The 12,503-nt window shown below is 38.5% G+C and overlaps 1 protein-coding gene across 1 annotated transcript; it reads right to left on the bottom strand.

Annotated features, from left to right (window-relative positions):
- Window positions 1-289: 289 nt before the first annotated feature.
- Window positions 290-2,116, bottom strand: LOC140775055 (protein IQ-DOMAIN 17-like). The gene is made up of 5 exons (XM_073118299.1): window positions 2,009-2,116; window positions 1,652-1,915; window positions 1,324-1,566; window positions 1,118-1,234; window positions 290-1,022 (listed from the first exon to the last, which is right to left on the bottom strand). The coding sequence occupies exons 1-5, from the start codon at window positions 2,099-2,101 to the stop codon at window positions 453-455; spliced, it is 1,287 nt and encodes a 428-aa protein (XP_072974400.1). The 5' UTR covers window positions 2,102-2,116; the 3' UTR covers window positions 290-452.
- Window positions 2,117-12,503: the final 10,387 nt, after the last annotated feature.

The raw sequence follows: 12,503 nt of genomic DNA, 5'->3' as shown, positions 1-12,503 counted from the left end.
GGCACAAGCCCATTTGACCAATCTGATGATCATCTCTCACAGGTTATAATTGTACTTGGGACAGAAGCACTCCCTTAGAGCAACTCGTACAAATTCTGGCCTCAAATGTTAGTTAAGTATTTTGTAATTAGAGTGATTAATTTATCTAGTCCTTTTCTTTCTTTCGAAATATATATATATATATATACTAGTTGAGATGGGCTTTAGCTCTGAATTGTACCTCAAAGGATTCGTCCCTTTTCTATTTTAAATCCACTATTTGATTTGTATTACTTATTATTATACTCAGTTCAAGTCATATACTAAACTTTCAACTATATAACAAGTGATCAGGACCAACAAAATCTCCCACCAAATTCCAAACTGCAACAAAGTAAATGCTCCATTCACCGCCACCATTACCAACTCTGATCATAACAAAAATACCAAGTCTCACCATCTTCATTCCTTGCTCACCTAAGCCACCTCCTCAGCTCAGCCATCGACGACGACGGCGACGCGTCTCCACCGCCGCTCTCATTGCACAGGGACGGCATAGCCGACCTCTGCTCGGAGATGAAGTACTCAACCACGCTCTTAAAGCTGGGATTCCTCAAGCTCTGCGAGTAGTCTTCGCAACGCCCCTGCGAGTCCATCTCTGGGAAAGATAGCCTCTTCTTCGCAGAGCTACTCTTCTCCCTCTCCGGCGTGTCCGGGCGCTGCCGTGGCGCGCTCTGCGAGCGCAGCCTCGCCTTCGCCGACTCCGTCGACGCCATGTAGTTCGGCAGGCGAGGGCTCGAAGAACGCACCTGCAAAGACGTGGACTTGGAAGGGGAGGGAGTCGCAGGGGAGCGGAGAGGAGAGTTTGGTTCTTGTTCTTGTTCTCGTTGTTGTCCTCTTCTTTGGTTGTCGACCTCCAAGGTCTTGATTTGGTCTCGACGGTCGGTGGAGATCCTTCTAATGGTGCTGCTCTTGTTGTCAAAAGACGACCTTGATACGATCCAAGCTTCCTCGTCAATCGAGGGAGATGGGTTTTTCCACATCTTTCGAATGGAACCAAAAATAAGTGTTAAAATAGAATAAAATAGAGGGGATAAGAGATTAAAGTTTTAAACTTTAATAAAAGTAGATATATTACCTGATGGGAGAATGCACAAGAGATAGCTTTCTCGCGTTTCAAGGTGGCATCTTTTCTTCTCTGTATCATAGCTTTGATCTCCTCGACTGCAAAGCTACTCACATCTCTTGACCGTTCCTTAAACAAAGAACCCAGCTTTTGAAATCAGAAGAGAAGAAAAAGTTCTCCTTGAGTATATTAAACAACTAAAGTAAAGGATTCCTTGCCATGGATCTCCTCTCCGCGAACTCCTCGATGTTCTTGGAATCACTGCTAATGGAATAATTGTTACTGCTACAAGAAGCGGCTTCTTGGTATAACCTCATACGTTGGCCCCGCACTCGAGCTTGGACTCTCACCAGAGAACGCATGCATCTCAATGTCATATCTGCTTGCTTCCTTACATTGTGGCCTCGAACAAGAGCTTGGAGCTTAACCAAACCTTTGAGAGCTCTCAATGCCCTCCTCGCCTTAATCCCCATCAACCAACAAGAAGCTATAGTTATGACCACTATTTCTAACTTTAAAAACCCAAATGGGTTGTTAGTTTCTTACCAAGTAGCCCCTAAAGGAAGTCTGGATCACAATGGCGGCGTAGTGTTCTCTAACGGAGGAAGAAGGCCGAGCGAGGCGGAGCATGTCCGCCGCCGCTTGCGCGGTGGCGACGGCGGCCTCAGCCGTGGCTGCCGTCGCCATGGCCAGCGCAATGGCGTGCCTCTGCTCTGGTGTGAGATGGGCGGCCGCCCTCGCTTCCTGCTCTTGTTGGTTCTCGTGGGAGGTAGACTTGCGGAATAGCCATCTCCTCTTATCTCTCTTGTGCTACGAGCGCCATGGTTGGAAGAGGAGCAGAGAAGGTAAATTAAGCAAGAGAAGTAGAGGAGGTGGAGAAGAGGAGAGTGATCGACTTGATACCTTCTCGTCTTCTTCTTGGTTCGGCTCCTTGGAGGGAGATCTGAACACTCTTTTGACGGCGGTTAGCCATGAGCTCCCACCCTTCTTCCCCATGACCAAAACGACTTCTTGAACCCCTCCTTAGAGGCCGGCCCTCCATTCCAATACTTATTTGGAAAAGTTTGCGAATAAGACCTTACAGTTAACAATATTTACAGTTTGAAGAATAATATTGTATATTATGCAAGTAAAATGAGCAAAGCACCTGGGTTATGTAACTACCTAACTAAAGTCAGCTATCACCTGACCAGATTTTACTCGGTAAAGTATGCGAATAACACCCTACATTTCACCTAATTTACAGCTTGAAGTAGAACATTATAGATTATCTAAACTGAGCAAAGCACCTCGGTTATGTTTAATTTATAACCTTTTTTATTTTGATAACATAATTTATCACCTTTTCATCCTTATTTAGCTTAATAAAACTACTTGACTTAAAAAACTCAAATTATTAGATAACAATATATATATATTATGCTTTATATTTAACATTTTGAAATTAATATCTAAGATAACTCCATAAGAATGATAAAAATATATGACTCGGAAAAACAGATAATCCACTAACATCTGAAGAATAGAATAGTATATTATTTTCTTCCCTTACGTTGGTCACAAAAATCAAAGCAAACTTTAGGCAAATAATTTAGTACGTACCTCTAATATTTCATAAATCTAAGACTATGGCAGCCGTTCAAATTAAGTGAGGAAAAAAAGGGAACAATCATGATATAAAATAATGAAAATTAACACTAGTATATCTTATGTCTCTGGGGGCAACCGGTACTTCCGGTAATAATAAACGTACTCGTGCAATCTCGAGCATTGGATTAAAAGAAAAAAAGGGAAACTAAAGGTAAATACTGAATCATTTGTCTCTAAATGAATGATTACTCATGACTATGGTGAACTTCCGTACAATAAAAGCAGAGGAATGGTGTATTGGCATGATTACGGAGGTAAATATTATATTTTTATCCCCGTCTTTACGCATAAATTTATTTTACCTCAATAATTTTATTTGTATCATAAATTTTTCAATGCCTCTAATATTATATAATATTTATTTTTGTCATTATCTTATCAATAATATTTTAAATACGTAGAAAGATTATCTCTTATTCCACCATTATTTGGCCAAATAGGATAGAAAAGAGTGGAAAACTTATTCAATTATTTATAATTTTGTGTTTCACGATAGTTTAAATTTAAATATAAATAAGTCAAATTTTCTCGTCTCATGTAACTTTACTAAACAGTAGGGGTGATCTGCAAATAGTGAAACTAAGGGGTTGAATTGCAAATTCGATCTAGTATTTGTTGTTTTATGTAAATTCGTCTGCTACCTATGAGCACCGAGAGAGCGGGATCGAGGCGACGGTGACACTCCTTTTGGTACAGTCAACAGTAAATGGTTGGCTGACAGATGGGCCCCACGAGAAGTACACGGTAATTGATGCAGATTGGCTATGGGCCGAGGGGGAGGGGGGGATTTATATTAATATATATCGACCCTTCCTTTGGTTCTTTACTGCGAATAAATTAATTGGCCAGGAGATTTTCGTGACTCGTTAACACGACTAAGATAGAAATATTTGGGGAGGTTTTGACTTGAAAGATTAATAATATCTCAAAATGGTCTATATTATTATAAAAAAAGAAATAGTGAACTTATTAATATGTAACTAAAACACTGGAATAAATTTTAGTGAAAAGAGAAGCACCTCCAAAGCAAAAGGTCAGAGGCCTGCTTTTAAAACGAGGGGTATGATTAAAAGATCAAATGAAGCTGACACACATTGAGAGGGGTTTGGAAGCGAGGAATAAATCAGTCTGACTGCACGTGATATTCCAGTGGGCTTAGGGTTTACTTCTTCTGTTTTCCTATCTTTAATGGTTTCCCTTTTCTATGTCAAGCCTTACTTAGATGGGTTGGTTACTTACCCTCTCTTTGTTTCACAAGAATGATATTGTTATTATTATTGTTGTTGTTTTTTTGTTTTCTCATTAAAGCTAGATATAGGTTGGCTAAAAGGCCAACTCTCCCTAGATACATATACACTTAGGTTTTACCAAGTATTTAATAAATATAGTAAGAGCAATGTGCTTTTCCGAATAATTGCTCCGAACCAAACGTCATCAAACAATTGCTAAACGCTATCGAACTGCTCGTCTAAATCAACCGCATTACCGAACTATTAATCCAATCGACCCAAGTCAACCGCACTATTGTTATTGTAAGTCATGAAAATCGATAGATGATTTGTGAGCTTTTTGTAATTGCTATTATTATTAGTAATCGGTTCTGACACGAATTTGGCTCTATGGTTATTGGGATTTTTCAATGATATTGTCCAAGTATGAATTGAGACTGAGTTTGAGTGTGAATTAGCTTGAGTCTCTGAATTAGAGGAATTTATAATTTACAATTCAGAGAGAATAATCATAAAATATTCATATAGTGTTTGAAAAATATGAAACAAGATGGATTAGATCTATGACATCATGATCTATACTTATTTATGTTCGAATTTTCTTCAAATTTAGACTCTATTTGGGATGGTATAGTAATCCAATCTAAGAGATCATTCTTTGTAGTTTATTTCTTATGTAGTTTTATGATTCTTTGTTTTATTATCTAAAAAAAGGGCCTAGTGATTTGTATCTTAAGCATGCAATTAATGATTGAATAAATTATTATATCTTCTATTTTTCTATATCTTTTAGCACTAATCATCTCTTTCATTTCTGACTTGTCCCTCTTGTATCTCTTTGTTTTAATCATTTCAATTTCTTGTTGTTATTATCATGAGTATAGGCCAATCATAGTCTTCAGCTATCTATCACATTTGTAAGCCACCACCATCTTCTACTACCAAGCCAATTCTATTAACCACTTAATCTTCACTCCATCATCATCCCCACCCTATGACTAGCCTCCATCACTAGTTGTATCAGATTCTTGACTTTAGTCACATTCTATTATCACTCACATTTGCTTAGCTATCAATTTACCATATCCCAATCCTAGATCATCTCATCTCCTAATTAAGCCTTTCCATTACTCTCCCTTCAGTCCAAACATGCCCATGGCCTCCTACAATCCCTAAAAGTCCCATCTAAAGTCTTATCTACAATAGATCATCAAATTAGTCTCAGTATACTTACCAATTTATATTGGTGCACTCACACTACTTTTAAAATCAGCAATACTAGCGCTAGCCCAAGCTTGGTGCACACCGCATTTGGACAGGAACATGGACCTTATTTATTGTTTGTAGTAGATTTCATTGCTATTAGAGCTCAAGTACCCCCAAGTCGGTCTGCATTAAATGGTATTCAAACAATATTCACCGACATGTCCACCACAAGCCATGTTCACAAGAAGAAATACAACTGATCCAAATATCAAGTCCTTAATTCCCATGATGAGCTCAACCCTTGCTAAGTTGAAGGTGATCAATGTGGAAAACACCCGCAGGAGAAGTAATGCCAAGAACATCCTTAATTGCTATGTTGTGCACCTAATAGCGTCACTATGCATCGCTTCCGGTCCAAATCGGGTGCTTCTTTTGGTTGGCTAAGATCTGATCAGATGTACCCCTACATTGGGCTACATCAATAAATACTAAAGAGTTTTAGATTGGGTGCACCTTGTCATGGTATGATCCAAATATCATCCGAGAGCTCCAATTGGCGTGAATTCACTAAGTCCATGGGTGCACTAGCCTTGACTTCGACTTGCGATCGACTTAATTTATCTAGGGTTTATAACCCTCTGAGGTGACACTTTCATAGGATGACTAAACCGCAACAAGATAATGAAGGAGAAACTAATTTGAAAACAATGACCAGCATGAAAGACACCATGGATAGTTGCGATTGCTAGCTAAGCATCGCTAGGCCATACACGATCATGATGGACAAGCATGATGTAGTTTTAATGCACCTAGTATGGCAAACACATGCAAGTCGGTTCAACCACCTGTATATGGGTTAGTTCAACCACCTAAGTATTTTGTCATCTTTGCTAATGATGTTTGGCTATTTATATTTACAATTTAGACAAAAGTAGAAGCGTACTAATACAAAACAAAGTTTGAGGGAGGAATGCCTAACAAAATAACCCTTAGGATAAAGAAAAGAAAAATTACTATAGACAACTAGGTAATTTTGGAAAACTTAGCAACCTAGTTGGTTCGCAAAATTTTGTCTGAGTTGCATAGTTCATCGGTTTAAATCAATAAATTGCTTGTTTTTAATAGCTCGATCTTTTTCAATTAGATAGCCAAATTGAATTCACTTGATACTCGATTCATTGATTTACTAGTCCGACCATAAGATCTGATTTGATTTCGATAATTGTGGTTAAACCAGTTACATATGTGACTTATAGGTCCCTAAGAGGCTATTTGGTTGAGTAGAATAAGTAGATTATTTTAGAATAAACACCCTTTATTTTAAAAAAACTAGTACCAAATGCGGGATAAGAAAATAGAATAAATCCTTATTTATGATATCTTTCTCTTGGGTTTTATTTTAGATATTTTTCTTAAAATGTCTCAGGAACTTATTCCAAAACACAAATCGCTAATTTGCTCTCACTTATTTATATACTATTTATGGTGATATATTATGAGAGATTCTGGTTGAATATTATAAATATAATTATAATATGCTTTGTAATATATTAGAATATATTTTATAGTAAAACTATTTTGATATGTGATGATCATTTGTGGTGCTATATATAATGACATTTATATTGTGTAAATTATGATAAATTAAGCCAAATTATTTTCTAGCCAACAATTGTAAAGATAATCATGAAAAGATACTATAATAGTAATAAAATAAAATAGAAATTTATATTTAATTTTAAGCCCATTTCTTACCTTTCTCCAAAAGAATAATAAAAAATTATTTACAATAAATTAGAAAATTTTAATAAAGCCATTTTGAATATCTTATCTCTTATTCAAAGTATCATAATTAAACACCATCTTATTTCATATTTTTTTTATTATATCACTTATCTGTTTTATTCTTTGAAAACCAAACAGCTTAACGTGAAATTAAATTAAGTTTTTTTATTCTAAAATATATCTTTAAATCAAAATCTACTGCCTAGGTCAGATTCAGACCATGCTCAAGAATTTGTTTACAACTTGATCCCCTAATTACTTAGGCTCGGTCGGTACAAGTCGGCCTAGAGTATTATAGCATATTACTGCTCACTAACCCTTGAGATATCGCGCTCGGGCCGGATATAATAGGTTGGGTTATAAAACTATCATATATGATAATGGACTAAGTGTAATTAGCCTCCGATGAAAACATTTCAATTAGTTTACTTACATAGTAATATACAATTAACTAAATATTTGAGGCGAGACTAAAAAATCATAAGAAAGGGCGAGCATAATAGGTCAGGCCGTTGGTAGGGTAGGCATAACGGGCGAAACTGCACGAACAAAAGTTTATCCCATACCGCCTATTACTATTTTGGACTCGGGCCGAACTTAAAATTAGGGCCTTAATGGTTCGGACCTAATGAACAAGTCTCCTATGAGCTAGACAAGTAATTCCAAAGAGAAACATAAGATAAAAAGTAAAATATATATATATATATATATATATCTAAAAGAGAAACGTTGGATTTGGGCTCTGTGTATTTCTGTCACCTCTTTGTAGGGGTAATCGGGATTCGCTGTAGAGCTTCTGGTTTCTTTCCCTCCTCGGAAAACGTAACTTGGGTTAACTTCCCGAAGACCTTTGTTGTAGGCGGTCAGTCCATAAAAAAGAAAGAGAAAAGAAAAAAAATAAAAGAAAAAGAAAAAAGTAGTCAAACCACCGGTTGCAGGTCGGCCGCAATAGAAGAGCTCGGGTTATTGTTTGGTCCGCGTTCCCCACTATAAGAAGAGCAATTAATTAGAGGTTTTCTTTTCTTTTTGCTTTTATGCCCCTCTAAAATATCTTATTTATATGTTATGCCTTTCAAAACACTTGATTTTTGCACGGATACCCTTAAAAGCTTTTCTTTTCTTCACAGGTACTTATGAGTGAAATATTAATTTATTTAATAGTAAACGTATAACAAAATATTCTATTGTTGTAATCATTCATATTAGTTAACTTAACCGTAAGTGTAAAAATGGCCAAAGTGTCCTGCTATCATATCAAGTCAGAAAAAAATAAAATTAGGTCACGACTTAGAGTGTATTTAATGAGGAATAATTTAGTTAGATATTTATGGTAGCACTTCTTGCGTTACTAGGAAAGTTCTTTTGGACGATTTAACTATTTTTTTTGTAATGTTAGTTTACTGTGGGTTGTGGGTGACTTTAGTATTTTTCTTAATGCTATGATAAAATAGGAGGAAAATTCTTCACCCTAGATACTAAAATATAAGGACTTTGCTAATTGTGTTGGCTTTGCAAATTTAGTGGACTTTGATTTTCAGGGTTCTCGTTTTACCTGGTATAATAATCACCCAAATGAAAGTAGGATCTGATGTAGGCTTGATCGCACCTTTGTTATCCTACTTGGTTAGATTCCTTTCAATATGCTATTGCGTCTTGTCTTAGTCGAGCAGCCTCTAATCACATGCCTCTTCATATTGACATTAACCTCAGTCTTGCTTCATCAAAAGATTTTTTAGATTTGAGTATTTTTGGTTTGATTATCCTAAATAGAAAATATTATGAAAGTTGCCTTTGATTCCCTTACTATTTTTGTTGGCAATAATTCCTTATATTATAAGCTCGACGATGTCAAGAAAATTGTTAGATTTTGGAACAAACATGACCTAGGTAAATTTGAATACTAGATTAATGCTTTGAATGACTAAATTATTCATCTTGAAAAGGTCGATACGATGGTTCATACTGTTCCTCTCTTAAACTTTAACCTTACTTTTCTCAACGACTGCCATGCTGTCCTCTTGAGGCAAGTTGAAACTAAATGGCACTCTAATAGTAGGGATTTGTGGGTTGAAAAGGGGGACCAAATTCTTATTATTTTCATCTCTCCACTATGATCAAGAAACGATGCAATAGGATTCTTTCTTTACTTCTTGAGTTTGGTGGACGAATTTCTGATTTTGAAGCTATCAATTATGGTTTTATTAACTTTTAATCTTTGGGTCATCCATAATGATGAACATGTTTCTAACTGGGGATGGAGAGGGATTACCTTCTATGCCTTCCCATTGTCATGATGATTTGATTGTGCCATTTTTGGATGATGAAATTAAAAGTGTTTTATGGAGTATGCCTCTTTGGCAAATCTTTAAGACTTGATAGATATCATGTGGAATCTTATAAAAGCAACTAGACCAATATTCATCCAATCGTCAGCAAGGCTTTGAGAGAATTTCAACTCGTGGAACTAGACCTTAATTATACTTATTCCTGAAAAGTTGAACCTAGCTAGAATCTCTTAATTTGCCCCATTTCTTTATGTAATTGTTATCGACCAGATTTGGATTGATACAGACGTAAGAAAAATATGAAAATTTAGGTGGTGGTAGCCTCACAAGATAGGGTTCTAGTGGCTCTAGTTTCACGTCAATTAGATGTCTAGATAAAAAAAATAAAAATAAAATAGTGGAGTAAGGTTAGAACGCGGTAAAACGATAAATATCCGACGTTGCAACAGTCGTCGTAGGGTGGCAAACGGCCAAGAGTGGTAATGGATGGCCGTATAGTAGGGTGGTTGTTGGAGGTGATGGTGACTGTGGGTTGGAGGTAGAATTTGGATTTCTAATTTAGATCTACTCCTAAAAAAATAAAGACGATCTAACGGCTATGATAAAAATAGCAAATGTGAGAATAAGAAAATAACTAAATTCAATTAATTCTCAATGCTTGACTGCTTGGATGAATAAAGCCCAGCCTCTCTCTCTATATATATGTGTATATGCTGAGTACAATAAGTCCTACTCGAACTTAGCCCTGAAGGCTTATATAACTCGAACTAGGACTTGTCTTAGGGATTTACATAACTTAATTGAACTTGTCCTAGTGGCTTACATGACTTAATTGAACTTACCTTAGTAGCTTATATGACTTAACTAGACTTGCCTTAAGGGTTTACATAAGCATAAATCAATTTAAAGATAAATATGCTTGGTCTATCGAGCCCAATGTCCTTATGATTCGATCTGATTAGACCCAGCTCGTATCAATCCACCACGCTTCTGACACCTTATGTTCAAGGTGACTAATCCTTTGATGTCCTTGTACTCATAGAGCTGATCATGCAAATCAATAGACTCAAGTTCATTCTCTTCGTGACTGCCTAAAAATATGACGTGGGCTAGTTGATGCTTGCATTTATGATCGAGGGTAAATCGGCCGTCACAATAAAAACACAAGCCTTTCCTTTGGTGCTCCTCCAAGTCATTGGATACAAAGCGATGTGAGATCATCTGGCAGTTGGATTGAGTTGTCTACATAGGCTGAGTTGAGGTAGATGTAGTCTCTAGTGGGCTATGAGCTTGGGCCGTCTTTCTTCTCTCCTCCTTACGGATTTGGTTCAACTGATCCAATTTGGACTCCATCAGAATAGCTAAGGAGAAGACCTCGTCAAAAGTTCTACAAAGACTCTAATAGTCGGACTGAACTGAGCACAAATCGCATCTGCAAAGTCCTATCAAGACTCGAATGGTCAAGTCCACTCAGTCGACTTGTACCACCTAATCGCCACACCCTCCAAGTGGAATGATGCTAGCTAGACCTTGTGGTGGTCGGGCATGCCATGGTACATGAAAAACTGCTCCGCTAGTTAGGTCTAGTCTAGTGGGTCTCCTTCTGAGAATTTTGGAAAATTAAGCTTGACAGTTAGAGCTTGGATCCAAAAATGTGGCCTATCATCGCAGGGCAAGTGACCTCGTGATTGAAACTGGTCACGTGGGACATGGACCCACGGGTCTGGCTCATGTCGCCCGTGGGCTGCACACGATTTCGGCTCAATCTGATGGTGCGAGCCCACCATTCATCTTTGAACTCGTACTCATGCTCGGGTTCCTGTTCATAGGTTCCAAATTGGTTCGCATGAGATGGTCAAACCGGTTCGCAAAAATCTGACCTACCTTGGAAATCATGTACTTCATTTTCTTCATGAACTTGCCATATCCCTAGCCCTAGGGTTGAAATTGAATTTTGGCCTAGGGCACCGCTACAGGCCGCTATAGCCTCGGTGGTCGTTGGGCAAGATAGGTGGTCGGTGGTAGTCGCCATCCAATAGGTCCAAGCGACGGCGGAAGGCCAAACTCGAGTTTGTGCAGCGACAGCCATGGCGCATCGCCGATGAGTCCCCCGTCCCTTGTCCCCCAATGGTTGTAGAAGAGACCCATGGCCTTACTACATGGGAGCGGTGGCGATGGGAAGATGCGGTAGAGCCTCCCCGATGTAAGGGTAGCTTCTTGCGATGGTGGCTGTCTGGTTCGACCACCTGACAGTTGCTGACGGCTGCGGCGGCCACCACTAGCTGGCAGTAGGCCCGAGGACGCCAAGCGTGGCTGCCGATGGTTAGGGAACCGTCGAACCCGCAGGCACCAGCCACAAGTTTGCTGTAGCATAAACAGTTGTCGCTGGCAGTCTTTCAGCCAGTGCTGGTGCAAACGGCAGCCTGCGCTTAGGTGTGGGGTTCTCATGGAAGGTATCGGATGTGGTAGAGAGGGATGGGGACTATGGTGGTGAAGTAACCTCCACTGCAGCTGGAGGAAAGGCCGAGGCCGCGGTTTGGGCTTCCCTCCACCTCCATCATGGGTGGAGTTTTCTAGTTGCGTCCTGTCGAATTTCGTCATGGCTAGTAGTGCTAGTAGTGCAGGTCGGTAGAGGGCGGCCAGTAAGGCCTCTATTAAGGCCTGGATCGAGTCCTTGATGATGGTTTGGATCTCTTGCAAGTTCTCCTTCGATGATTCTCTTAATGAGTCGATGGACTTCATCAATGCTTTAGCCCAAGCAGGTGGCTCGTTGTCGGTGGTTGCTGGTGGTAGCGGTGGTGCCGAAGAAACCCCCAAAGGAACGGAGATAAGTTCTTGGTCCTCCATGGTGATGCGAACCGGGTCAAATCAGATCACATCAAAAGGAGATTAGGCTCAATGGATTGAGTCTAGTTATTTTATCTGCCTATTTGCTTTAATTAGAGTCTTATTAGGTTAGAATTTGTTAGTTAATTAATTCAGCTCTATGCAGTTTTGAGAAAATATTCAAAGGATATTCCATAAATGACCAAATATTATGAAACCACTTAGAGAAGATAAAAAACGTCCTGATCTACAACTTCTGTGTTCAAGGTTTCTCCAGATTTGGACACTATCTATGGCAGAAAGAAGAATCAATCTAAGAAGGATAAGGAAGGCTGATTTAGTTAACTCATATTTATCTCTAGGTTATGTTTATCTCTTATGTAAGCACTTAAGGCAAGTCTAGTTAATTTATGTAAG

The sequence above is a fragment of the Typha angustifolia genome, chromosome 2 (genome assembly GCF_048772165.1).
Source record: "Typha angustifolia cultivar Huaian chromosome 2, ASM4877216v1, whole genome shotgun sequence".
Taxonomy (NCBI): Eukaryota; Viridiplantae; Streptophyta; class Magnoliopsida; order Poales; family Typhaceae; genus Typha; species Typha angustifolia.
This window is presented reverse-complemented; position numbering and strand designations above follow the sequence as displayed.